This window comes from Thunnus maccoyii, chromosome 2 (assembly GCF_910596095.1).
Source record: "Thunnus maccoyii chromosome 2, fThuMac1.1, whole genome shotgun sequence".
Lineage (NCBI taxonomy): Eukaryota > Metazoa > Chordata > Actinopteri > Scombriformes > Scombridae > Thunnus > Thunnus maccoyii.
Genome location: NC_056534.1, coordinates 31,208,439 through 31,228,743, shown reverse-complemented (window position 1 = coordinate 31,228,743; position 20,305 = coordinate 31,208,439). Strand labels below are relative to the sequence as shown.

The 20,305-nt window shown below is 43.1% G+C and overlaps 2 protein-coding genes across 6 annotated transcripts in view; one reads left to right on the top strand and one right to left on the bottom strand.

Moving 5' to 3' along the window:
* pkd1a (polycystic kidney disease 1a) overlaps positions 1 to 3,838 on the top strand; it is a 67,924-nt gene extending 64,086 nt beyond the window's left edge. For both annotated transcript variants that reach the window (XM_042429116.1, XM_042429106.1), the window contains exon 56: positions 149 to 3,838. In XM_042429116.1, the coding sequence (XP_042285050.1) occupies positions 149 to 1,201 (1,053 nt within the window). In that variant the 3' untranslated portion in view covers positions 1,202 to 3,838. The remainder of the gene's footprint in view (positions 1 to 148) is intronic.
* Positions 3,839 to 4,001: 163 nt separating this feature from the next.
* Positions 4,002 to 20,305, bottom strand: part of tsc2 (TSC complex subunit 2) — a 30,379-nt gene continuing 14,075 nt past the window's right edge. For 3 of the 4 annotated variants that reach the window (XM_042427637.1, XM_042427644.1, XM_042427629.1), the window contains exons 25-41: positions 19,210 to 19,304; positions 16,491 to 16,631; positions 12,765 to 12,926; positions 12,463 to 12,621; positions 12,262 to 12,374; positions 11,190 to 11,432; positions 10,144 to 10,392; positions 7,452 to 7,609; positions 6,704 to 7,353; positions 5,877 to 5,955; positions 5,704 to 5,790; positions 5,395 to 5,581; positions 5,174 to 5,313; positions 5,004 to 5,082; positions 4,818 to 4,909; positions 4,628 to 4,726; positions 4,002 to 4,539 (exon numbers count right to left, since the gene is read on the bottom strand). In XM_042427637.1, coding sequence (XP_042283571.1) covers positions 4,372 to 4,539; positions 4,628 to 4,726; positions 4,818 to 4,909; positions 5,004 to 5,082; positions 5,174 to 5,313; positions 5,395 to 5,581; positions 5,704 to 5,790; positions 5,877 to 5,955; positions 6,704 to 7,353; positions 7,452 to 7,609; positions 10,144 to 10,392; positions 11,190 to 11,432; positions 12,262 to 12,374; positions 12,463 to 12,621; positions 12,765 to 12,926; positions 16,491 to 16,631; positions 19,210 to 19,304 — 2,901 coding nt within the window. In that variant the 3' untranslated portion in view covers positions 4,002 to 4,371. The remainder of the gene's footprint in view (positions 4,540 to 4,627; positions 4,727 to 4,817; positions 4,910 to 5,003; positions 5,083 to 5,173; positions 5,314 to 5,394; positions 5,582 to 5,703; positions 5,791 to 5,876; positions 5,956 to 6,703; positions 7,354 to 7,451; positions 7,610 to 10,143; positions 10,393 to 11,189; positions 11,433 to 12,261; positions 12,375 to 12,462; positions 12,622 to 12,764; positions 12,927 to 16,490; positions 16,632 to 19,209; positions 19,305 to 20,305) is intronic. The other variant, XM_042427650.1, reaches the window with a different exon arrangement.

Sequence of the window (20,305 nt, the reverse complement as noted above, 5' to 3'; positions counted from 1 at the left end):
ATTTTTTAGATTTATCTCATCAAATTCTTTCACAAAGATGAGGGTGAGGAAAAGAAAAATGTATTAGTAGCCTGAGGAATCTAATTTGCAAAGATATACATTCATTTTCATGTTTTCCCCAAACCCTCCCTCTTTTTTTCCCTCTTAGTTTCGTCACAAGGTGCGTTTTGAAGGCATGGAGCTGCCACCATCCCGTTCATCCTCCACCAGTGACTGTAAGTCCCTGTGCTTGCCTCCACTGGATGGTCCCGACTCCCCTCCCACACCAGACAGCGTGGATGCCGGCTCCGAGGCCTCGTGGCGCCCTGCCTCCTCCAGCCCCTGCAGCCTGACTGAAGCTCCAGGGATAGGCCTGGGGCTTGGGCTGGGCCTGGGGTTGGGTCTCGGTCCAGGGGTGGTGGTGGGAGGTACCAGCTGGAGAGAGAGAGCAGAGACTGAAGCCTCCCTGAGGAGGCTGCTCCCCACCCTGGACGCCCTGCTGCAACAGCTTGACCGTGTCACCATGGCAACAGAGGATCTGTACCACATCGAGTGTAGACTGGAGCGAGCCCAGAGGAAAAGGAGGCGCAGAGGAAGAGAGAGAGGGGGTGGTCAAGGAGGGAGGAGCGAGGCAGGACAGAGGGGAAAGGGGGAGGAGAAGGACTCTGGATGGAGAGAACGAAAGAGTGGCAAAGAAAAGCACAAAGGGAGCAAGAAGGGGAAAAAGACGGATAAAAGTGAACTTCCAAAGGACTGCGGGAACACTGTTGCCAATCCCAAAAAGACTCCTGTAGCCACACCTGTTCCCTTTTTAAAGCCCAGACCGGCCTCTGCCTCTACACAAACCCCTGCTCCTCAATCCTCAGCCAAGTCTTCAGTCAGTGCACCAGTCACGGATAAATCTGCCTCCGACTCTTCCTCTCTCCCCGTCTCATCAACCAGCACTCTCCCTGCCCACGTCCAACCACCCAAAACAACCACTGCGCCTCCATGTACCCCTGCACCTACCCTTTCCTCGCCATCTACCCCCGCCCCTACGCCCATTAGCAGGGACTGGGATCCCCCAACGGAGAGAGAGACCCTACCCGCCTCCAGCCTGTTCAACCACCCGGCTCACACTACCACCATTCCAACACGCAAGAGAAAACGCAAACCCCCACCCCTGAAAAACAAGGTACACCCCAACTTAGACAGACACGGGCCAGGGCACCCAAAACCCTGAGGGGGCAGGACTCTGGAGAGACGGACAAGCAGAAGTGAAAGGTGGAGCAAAAGAATGTGAGAGTGAACGTTGGGTTAAGGACGAGAGGAGGACAGGGGCAGCAGGTTTTGTCCCCAGGCGCCCCTCTCTAAACCCAGGGAAAGGAAAGAAAATAGTGGATGGGAAAGTAATAGGACAACGCACATGAAGGAAGCAAGAAATATCAGACACTACAAAAAGAACAGAAAGCAATAAAATAAGACTTTGCAGTCTTATAGGCAGTGCTCCGTCCAAATCCCATTTCATTTCTCTCACAAACAAGGTGCAGGTCACCAGATGCTAACTGAGCTCCGTTAGTCGGCTCAGATAGCTGGGTAAAGGTCAACATTGAAACCAAGAAATACTCCTATACCTTATTTCCCTGGACCAAAACTGACCCCTGATCCCATGTGACCCTGGAGGTCACATGGTTGGTCACCGACAGGAGCACAGGAGCGTGCTCACCCAAGGACTAACGAACTGAAATCAGTCTTTTGTGTATCTCAGAAAAAAAAACATGTTGATTTCTCAGTTATGTTGTCTGTCTACATATTTTTATATGAAATGTGTTTTTTTTTTGCGGTCACCATGGGTACTTGTGGCCTGTTTGAAAAAGAAAAAAAGAAAAGAAAAAAAGTCATGTTTTACGAACCCAAATTTGCATGCAGGCACACATAGATATACGCACATGCAGGTATTCACACGCATAGAAGTAACACTGTAGGCACAGACGCGCTAATGGTGATGTGTCGTACATTTGAGCCCACAGAGGGAACAAGGGAAAACTAACTGAAGCAGACGCAATCGCAATCACACACACACACACACACACACACACACACATACACAAACAAGGCTGTAGGGATCCCAGCAGCCAGTTCTTCAGGGTGCAGATATAACCGTGCTCTCTATAGTCGACCAGTTTGGAGAGATGAGGACAGTGGCGAAGATAGAGAGAAGGCAGACGAGCGAGAAGGAGGAGGAGTAGCAGGTGGTAGTAGCGCAGGAGAAAAAAAATAGTGTAGAAGTGTTTGAAAGAAGGAATAAAGAAGATGAGATGAGAGGAAATAGGATTCGTCTTCACGTATACACGACTGAACATTTACACAAGTTCACCCATTATAAAGCTATAATGACTCCCAGTCTTATTACCTATTCTTAATGGTTTTTTTTTATTGTTGTGTTCAATATGGTTGTGATTTTAAAGCACTTTTGTTTCTGATGTAGATTGTTTTTTTTTTAATGAGGTGTGGCATCATGTCTTCTGAAGTAATAAGCTTGGTATCAAAACCAATAGAGAAAGCTTCACTCATACTGTATCGTAACTATAAACGTTGCCAAAGCTTTCACATCATTTATGCATCTTGAGTTTTACCATGCCAAGTAATTAACTAATTCGTTTTGTACTTAGCACTTTATTTCCTAACGGAGCTGATATCCAATGCCATATTTAACTCTTGTGTGTCAAGTTTTCATTTCCTTTTTTTTTGTTTTTTTTTTAAACAGCTACATTATAGAAACATCCTAGTAAGTATTATCAAGGTATTGAAGCAGTAGCTAGCAGTTGTGTCTTGTACTCTTGTCTGCTCTTAATAGTGTTGTTCTTGTTCTTTTTTTTTTATTGGTTATATTGATCAACATGCGTACTTCCTGTGTGCAGTGGGCAGATCTCAGGGAACCCACCTCTTTCTCAAAACCTGGTAAGACAACCAAAACTGGGGGCTAAATAGGTGTTTTCAATCATCTAAAGAAATGATATATTTTGTGGTTCAATCGTCGACTCCCGGCCTGTTTTGGACTTCAGCTTCCTTCCTCTCGCAGCCAAAAACTAGGAGGTTTCTACCACAAGTTTTGGCCCTTTTTTTAATGACATGATATGAAAGAGGACCGACGTTGCAGTACTTTCTCCCTCTTCCAATCACATCCAACTGTTACACATCATACAGCAAAAGAGCAAAACGCCAACACCCTATATGATTTTCTTTTGGAACTTGACCTTCATTTACCTATTTCCTGCCCAGTAAATTAAGTAAGATGACACAAGTTTCAGGACCTCACGTAAAAGGAATGACAAAGACCCAGCTTCATGTGTGTGTGTACATTTCTGTATATATTGGTGCTTTATGGTGTATATATTTTTGCTTATCAGGATCAGTATTGTTTATGTGCTGCAGCGGCACATGCATAGGTCAAGCACTGGCGTTGCAAACCCCACATTTTTTTTTTTTTTTTTTTTTACATTCCTCCAGTTTAACTGAAGCACTACAGCCAAAGCTATTGATGTATTTTACATAATATGTTGGGGTCCAACCAGAAACCACAGGAAACCGAACAGTTAACGCCTCCACTGGCCTTCATATTCCTGCTGTGTGTGTGTGCGCAGTGAGAAACAGAATAGTGCCAAAGCCCACCTTCACGTCTCCCAGCTGTCTCTTCGTGTTGTATGGTGCATTAAGTTTTAAAACGGTGTTATGGATTTGTCATTGAAAATATTTGTCTATGCTCCTTTTTTTTTTTTTTGTATCTCTTATGTGTATTTTGCAGTTGTAGCACTTCTCATGCTTTTGCACTTGACAAAGTCGAATAAAGAGTTTGACAGCTGAACTGCGCATAACGAAATGGTTTCGGTGTCAAACATTAACACCACAGTACTAAAATAATTAATCTCTTACCTTGTTCTACAGGTTTATGCAGTTCACACGGCCGACTATTATTCAATTCATAGACAACACTGATAAGGGGTTGCACTTTTTTCAGGGAACAAGAAAGAGCACAAATCCAATTTCCTTCATGGTCATTTTTTATGCACTTGAACATCTTGATTAGATTTTATAATAATATACTTATATATTATAAGTGCAATGTGTCAGCATTTCAAATTTTTCGAAAAATATGCAGAATATACTGTGTTCACAGATCAATACTTCACAAAATAAGCCTTTAATATGATCCATTAAGCTTGTAAGTTTTCCATTACAAAGTCCCGATCGGTTTAAGTCAAAATCAGTGTATGAACGTCATCCTGAATTCTTCCACACATAGAGGTGAAACTAAATTCACCTCAGTTCTAAGGCAGGTGTATGCATGTCTGTGGTTGTGTTTGTGTGTGTGTGTGTGTGTGTGTGTGTGTCTGCCAGGATTCAGAAATGTAATCAAACAAAATCAGTGAAGTCATCCACTGTTGATACAAGTCTTTTCCTTTGCCCGGAGGCTTCTGGGTTCGATGCAGGAGCGCTCTGCTGAAACGACTTGTTCTGCTGAGTGTGTCCTTGGGTCAGTGAGATGCCGGGAGTCGAGCGAGACTGTATGTCTTCCTGAGCCTGAGCAGACAGATGGCATAAATATATATATATAACTGAAATTTATGTGAAACTATTGAAAATATTGAGTAAAAGTTGTTTTTCTCACCCTGGTCCTGATCCTCTTAATGTGTCGTAATCTTGCGAGCCACTTGGAGGCGTATGCATCAGAGGGGTTGGCTCTGTACTGATGCACCAAAGAGGCCATCTGGGAAGACACAAAGAAGAAGTGTGTGTATGTGTAAGAGAGTGTATGCTTGTGACTAGGTGTGAGAGGGAGACATAAGCGGAAGACTTACATTTGCATGCAGAGCCATCTGTCTGACCAAGAGTGGAAGGTTGCGGTCTGAAACGATTTTTGCCACAGTTGTGTCTACTAACCCTTCAAGGTCTAAAAAGAAAGAGCGAGACAAGGAATGAAAGTCAAACAAAACCCTGATAGCAGTTAAAAAAAAAAAGAACAGAACAAACTTTGATCATCTCACCTTTGCGGCACTGTAGGGTGACGAGGTTACATTCATAATCCAGTGGTTTTATAATCACTTCTACAAAGTTAAACTGACCCTAATAGAGGACAAAAGAAAAGAGATTAGAGTTGAACCACAGAACATACACAGCAGGTTTCAGATTCTTACGCATGTGTCTGTGCGTGTACCTTTATGGTGCCCAGTTTATACTCCTCTCCAGAGTCATTGTACACAACCATGACGAAATCATTGCCGATGTGGCGCTTTTTGTTGCAGCAGCCCTTGTCGCTCTCCCTGTTTGGCATCAGTGTGGCTATGTGGAAGATAGCTGCACAGACACAATTTCATTAATGCCATAAATTCTAATAAAACTACCATAAATATCACAAAAGTTCCCTCGCTCACTCACCCTGCATGATGTCGTCATGCCAGCAGTAGGTGAACTCTCCGTCATCTCCGTACTGGTCCAGCCCTCCGAGGAAGATCTGGTCCGGGTCACAGTCTTTCAGATGGATTAATTTGCCGAGGCCCGTCAGGAAGGCGGCGTAGCGGTTTGAACCGTACTCGTTTGACAGGATGGCAACCTCATTGTTAACCTAGAGAGAAGGGAGAAGATGAAGGCGGCAAGTCAGTGAATGTGGGAGTTTTTGGACAGCAATATATATATTTGATTATATAAATATATTTATGCGGTTCAGATTGAAGTTTGTGTTCTCACCTGACCAGCTCCGACGAATACCACTCCGATCTTATGGGTGTCATAAGGAGGCATCTGGTCAAGAACCTTCACAGCGCGGTCAATCACCTGCCACAGAGTAGACACACTCTGAACAACACTGTGTGTGTGATGCACTGAAGCAGACTTCAAATAGGCCACACAGGGCGACTAACCTGGGTTTTGGGGAGCAGCAGCGGCTTGTTGGCTTCGTTCCCAAAGAAAGGAGAGTGGTACAGCTGGAGGAAGACAAAGCTAGAAGAGAGGAGAAGAAACTGTTTGGCACAAGCACGAGACTTAAAGTTTATAATCCACATTTGAACCATTTGTATATGTCTACATGGTATAAAAATACAAGTAAAAAACATGATAAAATTAAGTTAAGGATTGTATAAAAACTACAGGTATAAGCAAATATACTTCTACTTATACACTACATTCCATTTCAGGATTTAGGAGGTTGTGTATATCTTAATTTTTTCATTTGTTTAATAACTGTTCCTGAACTCTCGATCATATTACATGATCGTTATCCGAAGATCGAGAGTTTGTGAGTTTCTAAACGAACCTTCTTGTGGTGAGATTGTTTTCTCTTGAACTTTGAACAGAACAAATGAAAATTGAACGCCTACTTCCTCACAACAAAACTCCATCTGCTGATGGAGATTATGTAATATGATTGAAAACCCAACAACAGCTACCACATGGACCTTGAGGTGAGATTGTTTTCCCAAGAATAGAGAATGAACTTCATGAACCGCAGCTGTGTTATTCAGATGTAAACCTGCAACTGTAAACCTGATTTTTCATCATCTCAATTAATCTTTCCAATTTTAAACTGAGCAAAACGGCCGCCTGCCAGATTTTCTTTGCTGGCAGGCGGCCATTTTGGATCCTGCCAACGGAGAAGAGATTAGTTTACTGTCTTGGGTTTATAAATTGCGTCACTTGTGTTCTTGGCACAAACAAGCACCAGAGGCTGCAGTAGTAAATCCTGCAGTACCTGGGGCTCAGTCCAGAGAGCTTCTCTGTGTTGCTGGGTCCGGGTCGACTGTGATACGAGTCTCTCTCTGTCCTCCTCTCTCTCCTGGAGGACGGGGCTGATACTGAGATGGTGTGACCCCGGGGTCGGTGGCCTCCGCTGGGGGAGATGGGTCCAGGCTGCGCTGCCGCTGCTGGAAACTCCAACCTCATTCTTGCTCCTCCGCTTTGAGTCGATTGTACACCCGGGCCTTCACCCGTTTGACTTTGACCTCCAAGTCCATTAACGTCCCCTGCTACACTTCCCTCCACCTTCTCTTTCTCAAAATGAGGCGGCTGCGGCTGCGTTTGTGGCTGCGGCTGCGGTTGCGGCTGAAGCTGTGGCTGCTGCTTGCCCTCTGAAGGTGCTCTGGGCCGCAACGCGTCTCCTGGCACAGTCTCTGACTCCATAGCAGCTTTGGAGAAGGCTTCAGGTAAAGTTTGGAGCTCCGGAGAGGAGCTAGACTTGTTGAGTCCATGACCTTGGGGCTGAGTGTGGGTCTGGAAAGGAAGCTCGGGGCCCTGGCTGCCTGGGGTGGAGGTACCCAGAGTGGGCTGATCGATGGGAATGGCTCCTTCACTCACTTCCTCCAGAGTAGACTTTTCATCATCTTGACTGGAGGTGGAGGAGGACTGGAGGACGGAGATAAGAGGAGCCGATTTTAAAAAAACAACAGAGGAAAGACTTTTTTAAAAAAAAAAGGAGCATGCCGCTTTATTTTTTTACTTACCCTGCTGAGCGTCCCAGGAGCCGGAGTCTTTGTGAACTTATCAGCTGACATGAAGATGGGATCGGATGGCATGGGTTCAAACTCCTCGCTCTCTAACCAATCAGATGGGGTTTGTGCTGTGGTGACCCCTGACCCCTCCTCCAACACCACAACAGAGTCTACAGCAGGACACAGCAACAACCATATGGGTTATACTATAGGTGGATACACAAAAACACCCCTTCCTCACACACACACACACACACACACACACACACACACAAACTGTTGTCCACCGTTAGTTACACAATCACAAACACATACCCAGGTGTAAAAGTCCCGCATCAAGCATCACAGATTTAATTGCAGCTGTCAGTAGTAATTTTGACATCAACACCTCACACACATTCTCTCTAAAATCTAAATTCTAGTCGAGTACATACTAAACTAAAGAAATCACAGCAACATGAAAGAGAATCAGATGCATCCACATTGATCAAACAGGCAAACAAACACACACACACACACACACACAGACATTAAGATCATGACCTGCAGCAAACCCAACCTATAAACACTGATAAGAAACGCAGGCAGATCAATGCAGCGGGCAGCATCTATCAATCACTGCTTCATCTATTTGATTTCCATCAAGATGCATGCATCTGTTCGGTTGGCTTGTTGGTTATCTCGGCCCAAATTACACTGCAGCTACTGCAACAGCAGCCCAGACCAGGCCCTCCAGTCCTGTGTATCCCAAATGACACGCTGCCTACGCTCGAGGAAGATGAAGAAGCCAACGCAATGAGATCTCTTTAAAGAAACCTAGACTTTGAAATTCAAGTGTTGGCCCTCCAAACTGCAGCTCTGAATGTTTCTTCATCGCCCTACTGGTCTACCAGTAAGGCAAGGAAGAGCGTATTAGTCGGATGAGGTCTGGGCTTTCCTGTTGGCAACATAAGAGGGTCATGGGTTAAAAAAGGTCAACCTGGGAGTATATTTCAGAAACACAAGAGTTAGAGGTCATGAAATGATTAGGAAGGAAAAAACAAATCATGGAAGTAGTCAAATCTCTTCTTTAGGTGTCATTGGACTGATTGATCCGAGTGCAGGCACGTTTTCTACTGTCACTTGTAGAGGACCCTCCCTCCCTCCCGTGTTAATAGAAGACTGACGGGTAAATCAGAAATCTGAATTCCTTCACTTGCACAATTATGGAGCAACAACAGCAGGTCATTTGCACAACTGAGTTATCTGAGACATGTGTGCAGGAAAGAGCTGCGAAGAAAAATCTTTCAGGATTAGTTTGACGTTTTGTGAAATACACTTAATCACTGAGAAGATCAATACCCCTCAAAAATAGTCCAGGGCGCATAACTCCCTGTAAAACCTCTGTGTCGTTTTTACCCTTCTGTTTTTGTACAGATTAAACTAACGAGATATTAAGTCTTAAATTGGTGAGCTTTAGAGCAGATTTTGTTACCTTTGGATGGAGTCAGGCTAGTTGTCCACCCCCTCCAGTCTTTGTGCTAAGCTAAGCTAACCACCTTGCAGATGTAGCTTCATACCAAACACAACAATATGAGTGAGACATTGATCCTCTCATCTAACTCTGCTAAGAAAAGCAAGTAAGTAGATTTCCCAAAGTGTCAAACTATTTTTTTTTAAAGAATTTATTGGGAAAAAATATATTGGTAGGTATTTTGATCTTATACTTTAAATAGCAAGTAAGAGTATGGCTTACTCTGCCAACATTTTAAACTTCTAGTAAAAGGGATACAATGAAAGCCATGTGATGATCAAACATCACTTTCAGTGTGTGCTGACAGACCGCTGTATTGTACAAGTGAGAAGAAATACACTACACCAGGAGTTTTCTGGAGGAGGAGGGGGGGAGGTGTGGGGGCACACATGTGATGGACGGTACCTGCCCAGGAAATGCTCCTGTGCAACCTGCCAGGGGCTGGAGGGCCTGGGGGGGCAGAGCCCAGACCCAGAGACCAGAGAGAGCCGCCCACTGCAGGGCGGGACACCAGCAGACAGGTCGGTGGCATATGACGCCACATAATACGCCGCAGCCAATCACAAACCAGCATGGTGGTGAGGATGAAAAAACATGAAAACAAAGCAATCAGAACAAGGGGAAAAAAAAAATCTCAAAAGCAATGAAAAAAAAAAAAAAGTTGACAAGAAGATTGAAGGAAAAAGATGAGTTGGTGGTAAATAAAGAGAAACGTGGAGATGAATAACTGGAGACAGTCGAGTCCCAGAGCAAGAGAGAAAATGAACACAAAGCTCAAGACATCACTGGCTTCTGCAAAAAAAAAAAAAAGACATCTGACTCATAAAACAAGAGCATGCCAAAGCAGTGATCTTTAATGATCAATGACCTGAACAAATCCGAGCTGGCCTATTGATCACCTTCAGGTTCAAATAAAGTGTTCACAGGCAATTTGTCAGGGAAGATCAGCATTTATCTCAGTCCATTAAAGGAGACCAAGTACAGGCAGTGAGGCGGACACAAGGGATGCAGTCGTGCGTAACATCTGATTATATTATTCCATTATGATTTTCTGTTATGTATCTGTAGCTATTCTAGATGTGGTGTGTATTCATTTTACTAAAAACATGATGGCTTTTTTTTATGATCTTCTAAATGAACCCTTTCTGATCTTTCTAACTTTCTCCTCAGACTTGTCAGACTGTTACTCACCAGTGTTAGAGCGCTGGATCAGGTGCGTCTTCCCTCCGACACTGCTGTGTGTTTGGGTTAAGGGCTCGGAGACCGGGGCTGGTGCAGGGGCAGCAGTGCTGGCGGGGGCGCTGGCTGTCTGGGCAGGAGGCTCCTTCACTCCCTCCATCGCCATGAGGACACTGGAGAGCTCCTGCAGCGGCATATTGCCAAGCTCGGAGGAGAAGGGACTGGGTGGGTTCTCCAAACACATCAGCCAGCTGGTGTTGCCTGTTAAACAGAGAGAGAAAGAGACAGGCACAAGAATTAGATGCACACTTTAGACTGCTGATTGGCTGTAAATAGACCATACCAGGGCTCTGTCCATTAACTACAAGAAAAACATTTACAACATTTACCAAAGCATATTGTAGGTTTTTAGAGTTTCCTCCAGGCAACCTCTCATTAGTTCACTATGGTTTAAAAAACCAAATTGCAAAGACATGAAACATGCTTGAGGTGGGAGATTCACCACAGTGAGCATCAAGTTGCCTTTTGCCAAAAAAAAAAATGTTGTCATAATATTTTTGTGGTTCAACATTGGCAAATCTTCCTTTGCTGGTGTCTTCAAGCAAGACAGACATCCAACGTTTGTGATTCCTCTGCTGAAAAACACTACATTCATTATGAAATTGGCTGTTTTATTGATTTCAAAATACAGCAACTACAAAAAGGATCAAATCTATCAGGATGCTCTTGAATCTAAACATTTCGTCTAAAAAAAAATCTCCATCTCTGATCGATTAATATTCTCCAGGTGCAAGATGAAAGTTCCTGTGAAAGTTCATAGGAACATCTTAGAAACTTGACTGAGAGGCACAAAATCAATATAACAGCATATGGTATGCTTCAGAAAATGGTCTGTTGTATTGTTACTAATAATTCATTTGTAGTTCACTGGTATGGTCTTGTGTCAACCAAACCAGAGAGGCATCAAACACACAGCTATTTCTTGGATGAATGACAAAATAAAAACCTGTATGGACTTGGTATTCATCTGCTTGTTGTGTTGCGTGTGGTGTGCATACCAGACGGTCTTCGAATGAAGATCTCCGCCCAGCCCTGAGTGAGCATGGGGACAAACTCAGCCAGGCTGGGGTTGTCTTTGAGAGGCGGGGGAGCAGACGGGGTGGCGGAGGTGGAGGAGGGAGGACCCAGGCCATCCAGGGTGGGACCAGAGGAAGGAGAGAGTGGAGCAGCTAACTCACCCTCAGAGGGGGAAACTAGTGGGCTGAGACTCTGGGCAGGACCGGCACGTAGAGCATGACCACCTGGAATATGAAGTAAGACAGAAAGAGGAAGGTCATCGTTATCATTACGTGCCAGATTCTTCTCCTGACATCGCTCACATTATATTCAATGGTAGGTTGAATCAGCCGGCTCTTTTATGACTCATCTGATGAAATTTAGATAATATTTAATAAATAAATCACAAAATATAACATCAAACACTTCACTCCTAACATGCGATGTACTATGCAGGAGAAAAACAGGCGATTTAGGTAGACTGACAAAGTCAAAAAGAATGACATCATTAAAATACACACTTGCATAACATACAGGCAGCGTCGCCTCGTTATGGTAGCTTATGTCATGCAGATCCACAAACACAGAGCGTAGAGTACAGAAAACATTAATGTGAGGAGGATCACAGCAAAGAAGCATAATTTTGCATCCTATTTTGCTCTGAATGTACTAGAATAAGGATAAATAATGCCACTAATCGAAAATTTACATAATATGTTTCACGCCTATTTAAACAGGACTGCAGCGAGATAAGAGAATGGCTGCAAATCTGCGGAGGATGAAAGCAGCTTGATTATTTCTCGGTTCAAGACAGCAAGACTGCACAATTCATTGTACCTTCTCCTCAAAGGCTGCTTCAAAAATGGATTTTGGAAAATAGTACTGCCGCCAAACTGTGGTTCTTTTTGGTCATAATTATTATACTAGGAAGGTATGTAAGTTTTATCCCACCAACATTAGAAAGTTTCCTCTTATACCAAAACCATATCATTTGTCTACAATAATGAGGGAGAGAGGCTGGTGTATCATGGGATGTGTAAGTCCTGAGGCAAAGAATGTTTGAATATTTATTACCTGACATGGAGCGGACCCGTATGCGTGTGGCTCTGTTGTGCTGCTGACTTGACTGTGACTCCAATTTAGCTGGAGCCTCTTTGGTTATTCGTGTGTGTAGTGATGGATCTGACCTGTGGGGACAGGAAAGGTACACGATGAAAAACAAGTAAAAATCTGAGGTTTTTTTGGATTCATGTTCTGTGTGTGAGCGTGCATCACCTCGTCATTTCCCCTCCTCCTCCCAGCCGTTCAGCCATGTCCAGGCCCAGCAGCGCTTGCGTTCTGACCCCTCCGCTGGTCGTTATGGTCACTAGCTTGTTGCCCACCAGCCAGGTCATACTGCGACCTCCTGCCAACAGGAACTCTGCGATGGGAGACCTGAGAGGACAATCAGAGGTCGAAATCATGACTGCTACACCCTTTCTCAATTCTTCTAACAAAACATTTCCATCATCAAATACCAAATACCACACAAGCACACACACGAGATAAAAAAAACAAAAAAACAAGTGCTTGTCAACCTCTTGGGCAGCGCTGAGAAGTTGGAAAACACATATCGTGCCATCATGTCTAGACAGGTCTCAGTGAGCTCCAGGTGGACGGTCTTAAGCCCCTCGTCTGCCTGAGTCACTGCGTTTTCATCAGCGGAGCCCAGGCTGCAGGTAGTGGTTGAGGTGTGCATCCTACAGGAGGAAACAGAGAAGGTTAAATAACAGTAAGAGGGGAAGAGGAGCGAGAGGAAGGCACGCAGGCTCCAGATGTATTTTAACATGTGATGAGTGCACACAGAGACATGCAAGCTCTGATATATAGATACAGAGAGAAACGCAGAAAAAAAAATATATCACATAAACACACCAATGTTCATATTTCTGCCTACATCACATGCATTTATATACAAACATGCATCCACACGTGTATATAAACAAGCTCAAAAACTGATAATTCAATTTTCTCAAGCACACAACAAACACAGACACACGCTGGGACATGGTATGAGTGGCCTCATAGGCTGTGATACCACACTGCTTATTTCCCTACGTGCAGTAGGCAATCTGAGGGAGGATGAGGGGGGATGCCGTCCCCCTTGTAAGCAAAATGACCAAAATGCATCCCCCTTGTTAACCTGCCATCCCCCCTCTCCATCCCCTAGTAGCAGAGAGAGTGCAGGGGCAGAGGGGTTGTTTAGTTGAAAATGTTAGTCTAGTCTGTCTGACTGACTGATATGATCCTTTATCTGACTGAGGTTTGTGCAAGTTAGAATCTATGGCCTTGACCGTGGCTCTGAAATATCAGTAGCCTAACTGTGCTGTGTATTGATGAAACCATGGCGCTGTCCATGGTGCTGAAGTAGTAGATGCCTTTTTCTCTCAGTCTCGCCCTTCTGTCAGTTTCAACTGGATCTATAATATTCTCTTAATTATACACTATAAATACTAAATTCTATTCAATATTGTGGCCTCTATACTCTATAAAGTAGCGTCAAATAATGGTTAAGTTTATACCGTCAAAACTGTTAAAATGTTTAATGCCCACACGTCCAGTAAAAGCATAGACCTACACAAAATAAGTATTTAGCATTATAGCAGTCTTATAAAATCAAAATTATAATCCCAATTATAATATCAAGAATTAAGCTATGTTTATATGATAATCCTGCAGTCCTGCTAACCCTAATCCTCCAATTGGGCTATCCCTCCTGTTAAAAATTAACAAATCACCTGCTGCCTACATGTAAATAAGCTCTGTGTAGGAGGCTGAGGGGCTCTACGGTGTAACATGATTTGATGCTCTGGGGGCCACAGGACTGCAGAAAACCCAGCAGGTAGAAGCTGAATGCGACTCAGCTGAAGCCAAATCTCTTTATTAGTATTCACTGTAGAGTGAGCAGCACCTCTCTGTATCCACAACTACCATTACTCTATGCTCTACAGGCGAATCAGGTTAAAAGCACATTTACAGATGTTAACATTAGCCTCAGTCAGGGCTGGAGAGACACTGGAGTGAATTCTGCCACCCTCGGACAACACGCTTGAAGGCCACGCTGGCTCGCTGCTCAGGGCTGAAATAAACACACTTAAAATGAGCAATTTACAACAACACTCTCAGGATGACTGAGCCTGACTGAGACATCTCATTTCTTCACAGTGGGAAGTATTCAAGGCAGGCAGACTGTTTTCATGTCTCGTCCTGAGAGAGTAATACAAAGAAAAACAAGGGAAAGTGATATCAAGAAACAAATATTAAAACAAATGATTCTGATACAGAGAGATCTGTTGTTGGTAGATTTAACAATTTATACAAGACACTATCATGGCTCAATACAAACTACTGATGTGGGAGAGCTGTCTGACAAGAATGCATCTCAACTGAAGATATTGTCAAGGTTTATCACATCTATAAACAAAAATTAAACTAATAAGATCCAATTCAGGATTGCTCACAAACGCAAATTAAATGTTTTAATTGTGGAAATCTACATATACAGTCAGCAAAGGACTAAAATATGAGAGGTTTAAGGATATATCTTTGATACAGTTGTGCAAATTATTTAGAACAAGCAGAGATCTTTTGCTCAGACCAAGTCCCAGCATGTTAAAAGACTATTCAACACATTTTTATACTCACCATTCTTCTACTGACAGTGATTATTTTTCACTTCAATGTCTAGTGGACACGCACTCCAAACAACATGGCCATCAAACACTGTCCACTACTTCCTGATATCATTTATCACATCACAACCCATTATACTAACTACTTACTATATTATATATTCCATAGCTTTCACACAAGCCGAACCAAAGCGGAATTTAATTGCATTTGTAAGAATTCAAGCAAGACGTTTTGCTTTTTTTTTTGCTTTTTTTTCACGCTATTACAACTGTCAGTGATGATGTATGATCAGCACAACACGGGTTTAGCCAAACAAGAAGCCCAATACTAAAACTTAGGCGTTTGGGCTCATTTCTCAAAATCACATAGAAATTAATTTAAGAATATATGTCACTGTAAAGTCTGTAAGCTTTAACAATGGTCATGTTGTCTGAGAGTGTCCACCAGGAGGCAGGCTTCGATCTAACTTGACACTCAGACGTTAACATTCAAAAGATACAAAACCAACTGTTGAGGAAATAGTAGATTTGCAGCCATTAAGCGGTTGAAGCAAGTTAAACAGATCTACACTGCAGTTGTTTGGCCTCATAAAGTTCACTGTGCAATTAATTCAATATATAGTTGTATTCAACCATTACATTATGTCACAAGTACTAGACTTTTACTGCCACCTGTTGAGCATGAGTAGTATGACATATTCAATAGAGAGCACATCTGACAACTGCAATGTTAGATCATACATCTGTCAGTCACTTGAGCGGGTCAGCCAAGCAGAAATAAGCATAGAGGTATGTAGATAAGTAAGGCAGTGTGTGTGTGTGTTTATGTGGAGATAATTATTTTAGTCTGTAATCAAACTGAGTCAAAATTCACATCAGCCCAGCTAGTCCTAAAATCCCATTAAGAGATTGCCATGGTCATAGCAGCACAGTGTATGTTTGTGAGTGAAGCAAAAATAAAAACAAGAATATGTCAAGCAGGCAAACAAAGCGGTTGTGTTGCTGTTGTCCCCATCACTGGTCGAGAAAGTAGAGGTGCCCTCCCACCAGGAAAAGGGGGGCGGTGGGGAGTTGTGTTGCACTTGTTGTCAATCAGGATAAGATCCCCTCCCTTTAGATACGCATGCTTTTCACCAGTTACTCCTGCCATTCATTTGTTGTTAAGGCCAATCAAAACCAGTCAGCATAACACCCAGCAAAACAAAAACAAACAGAACCGAACATAAAGTCAAAGAAAAAATTGAAATGAAATGAAAATAAAAGCAAAATCTGTGTTAGAGCAAAATCAAGCAGAGAAACATCAACATGGATCGAGATGTTTTCTGATGTCGTCTTGTAAACACAGCATGCAAAAGCAAATCATAAGAACAAAATCTAAAAAAACAGCACGTGTATGATCGCAGCCCAAAACTAAACAAAAAAAAAAAAAAAAAAAAATCAACACACAAACCTTCCTCCAGCATGCACCACCCGCTCCAGGTGACCCTGGCATCAAACCACCCTACGCCCGCCCAACGGCCCCACATGACAATGACCCTACACCCCATCACCCATCCCATGGAGGAAGCAACCAAAGTAGTGTTTAGATTGTTGTTGTTTTTTGTTTGGTTACCCAGAAGGCTCATTTCTAACCTGCGGACCGCATGTTCGGAGACACTGATGCTGCGGGAGCGGAAAGCGTCCATGGCTGACAGGTCCCTCAGCTCTTTAACTGGAGAGCTGCTGCTATTGGCTACCGCTGCTGCCGCCTTCGCCACTTTTGCCGCTCGTAGACTGGATTGCGATGAGCACCATGACGAAGGGCGAGGGGAACGGGCCCGGGTCGAGGTTACAGTGGCGGTGGGTAGTAAGGGGGTGAGTCGTCGTGAGGGTGGCGTTGGTTTGGGAGTGTAGGTTGGGGAATGTGGTGTGTTGAGGTATACCAGGACAGGAGGACAGCAGGAATGTCGCACCAGAGCAACATGAGCAGGTGACCAAGCGGCACACGCCATGAAGAGGGGGCGGGGGGGGGGGGGGTACAGAGAACAGGGCACAGAGGTCAAAGGGCAGAGGTCACAGGAGAAGGGAGGGGCCAGGAGCAATGTAGGAAGGATCCAGGATGACACGACCACCCCCCAAAACCACAACCACAATGCAGCACCCAACCGGAGGCGGCAGGGGTAGGGGGTCAAATGAAGAATTGAAAGAAAAACAAAACAAGGTGAAAATTAACAGCAGAGGACACTATGAATCAGATTACAGGAGAGCGGAGTAAGAAAAGAGGATTTAAAAAAAAAAAAAAAAAAAAGAGGAACATCAACTAAAAGAAAAACAGACAAGCTACAGCAGAGGGTAAAACAGCTTCTGCTATTCAGAAAAGAAAATACACACACAAAGTATTCAGGAGAGCAACAAAATAAACATTATTTCACACAGCAGGTACATAGTGAAGCCAAGGACTAGTACAGGAGAAGTAAAATAGTAGAGATGGACTCAGCACAGGCCTGATCAAATGGAAGCGTCAACACAAGAAAAAAAAAAAAAAAAGATCACATCCAACTGAAAATGAAATGCTGGGTTAAACCTGAGGGTTGGAGCACAGCAAGTCTGGACTAAATATTCAGAAGGAGCCAATGAAGGGCTTAACAAAACTCAAAAGTGTTGCACTTACTTGTAGTTCAATAGACATAAATGGTAAATGAGGCTTTTGGAAGCACCGAAATTAAACCTTTCATAACTTCATCATATCCTCAAACAAAGAAATATTGTAGAAAAGAAGAAGACCAAAGGCTAAAAAAAAAAAAAAAAAGCATTTGGTCATAAATATCAACTTGAAGTGATCCATGTGAGATCTGACATGCGGCACTCCAACACCACAGCGGGCAATGAGCAGCACACAGACAGATCACTGGATGATTGATGACACGATATGGAACACTGAAAGTGGCTGAAATGGAGCATCAGTGGAAACTGATGTTAGCAGAGGCGCTGTGTTATTTCTGGGGCAGCAAGGATGTTATGAGATTTTTTTGAAGTGTGGAGGCCCAAGCAAGTTTGCCAGGACTTTGGAGTGGGGGCGAGAGGGGGGGCACAATGGAGGAGGAGGAGGAGGTTTAATAAAAGAGCTACAATTAATCTGAGAGCAAAAAAGCCGAGAAAATAATGAGACACATGGGGAGGAAGTGTAATCGATTCATCTAGAGAGTTCTGCTTGCTCTCAAACAATATTAGTGACTTTTTAATAGCCGTTTTGGGTCTTGAAAATATGCAGTGGAAATATTGGTTGAACTAGTTGGAGATTAAGACTACATCAACACCAAACCATCTCATTTTTAAAACAGTTTGAATCCACACTGGTGTTTCCAGGCAATTTTCATAAAGATCTCTGCCTACGCTAAAACAACGGAACAATGGGAGAGTGACTAAATATCTTCTTCGTCCCCTTTTCAGTTGGCAGCAAAACTGCGCATCACAGCCAACATCTGGTAAGTTGAGGCATAGCCCAGTTTATTTAGTGATTCTCAGCTGTTTTAACATCTGCTCAGTCCTCTCCATCTCTCTGAGGTCGCCTGTACGGTGTTTTAATGAGGTACTTCAAATGTTTTTTAATCGTATGACGTTAGGGAAGATTAAGACACGACAACCGACAAACATTTACACCATGTACAGATGAGAATGGCGCCTTGCTGAGAAAAGCTTCCTTACACCTCTGTGTGAAAAGACATCGTGTATTTGCACATGTGAAGGCTGCATTTATTATGGTTATAAACAACAGTCAGATGGCGAGATGTGAAAGCAGGTCTTTCAACATGCCACCACTGTGTATGTGCTTGTATAAGCTACAGGTGGTGGACACAGTAAAACAAACGCCTGGATAAGACAACGCAATCCAAAAACAAAAACATAGTTCAGCCTCAGTAATCAGTAGTTGAATCAACATCTCTGACAGGAGGCCAACTTTACATTATAAACTCTACAAAGTTAGAATTAACTGCAGGGCTGTTACGTCAGATAACGTTATATTATACAGGTGTTCATGTTATTTTGTCCACCCCTGTCATTAACATGAGGAGAAGGGGATTTGAATAAAAAAAAAAGAGAAGGAACAAATTTCAAAATGTAAAAAAGCATAAACAATAAATAAAATGATCACCATGGCAACCTGAGAGAAGTCACTGCAGCCATCACGCCACAATACCAGTCATGCTGAGTCCCCTGTTACCTTGGCAACTCCAACCCTCTTACACAACAATTGCCGCATGGACAGTGTGTGGTGCTGTTGCATTGGTACGTCAGCGCTTGCTGCTGCTGCTGTGTGTGTGTGTGTGTGTGAGAGTGTGTGTGTGTGTGTGTGTGTGTGCGTATGCTTTACCTCTTGGGCCTTTCATTGAGGCTGGTGCTTCGGGCACGAAATGAACTTTGCTCGTGACCGTCATCAAATGGCAGCAGGGCGTTGGAACGCAAACCCTGGAGAAAGAGACAAAAGCGTGAATGTAAAAGCATAGAAACGAAGAACTGAAATGTAATTAGAAGTAAATACAGCGTCTGCAGAAAATCTCTCAGATTTAAAGAGCTCATGCAATTAAATCATTTTAATTGTTACTGCTTTGGTTATAGAGAATTTAAAGGAATAGTTTTGGGAAATACACCAATTTGCTTCTTGCCAGGAGTTACCAGAGAAGATGGATACCACTCTTATGTCTGTTAGTTAAATATCAAGCTACAGAGAGGAGATGGCTAACTTAACTTAGCATGAAAACTGGAAACGGGGAAACAGCTAGCTCTGTCCAATGGTAAATCCACCTGTCATCACCCCTACAGCTCACTAATTAACACATTATACCTCTTTTGTTTAAATCGGTACAATAATTAAAGTGTAAAAACAACAACATGCCATTCAGTGTCTCCCTGCTTCCAATCTTAATGATATGCTAAATTGTCTTCTCATCTAACTCTTAGAGAGAAAGCGAGTAAGAACATCTTCCAAAATGTCAAAGGTATTATCTGATGATGATCAGACGGCAAATTATTCTCAGGCACTGAAACTCCTTTTCAGTGACAGAGTAGGAAAGGTTGCCACATACAAAAGAATTCACAATGTAATAGAGCAGCTGGAGCGTTTTCTTTTATAAATGTAAAAGGATGAAAGAACATTGATTTCAAAGTGGGAGTTATGCTTTTGTTCTTTCTCTAAGTATTATTGGTTCTTTTCTCTTTTTCTCTGTATTTATGTTTTATTTGTATTTACAGATGTATTTTGGTTTACCCCTCTTGTTTGTTGTAATATTGGAGGCAGGCTGTATTTTTTTTTTTTGATTTACAGTACTGTTGATTAAAATTTCAACTAACTGAAAGAGTTGAAGTCTGCAGTTATGGTGTTGAATAACAGCTGCAAAGTGTTTTTGTAGAACATTATGGTGTCACAGTGAAGTTGACCTTTGACCTTTTGAATATAAAATGTCATCACT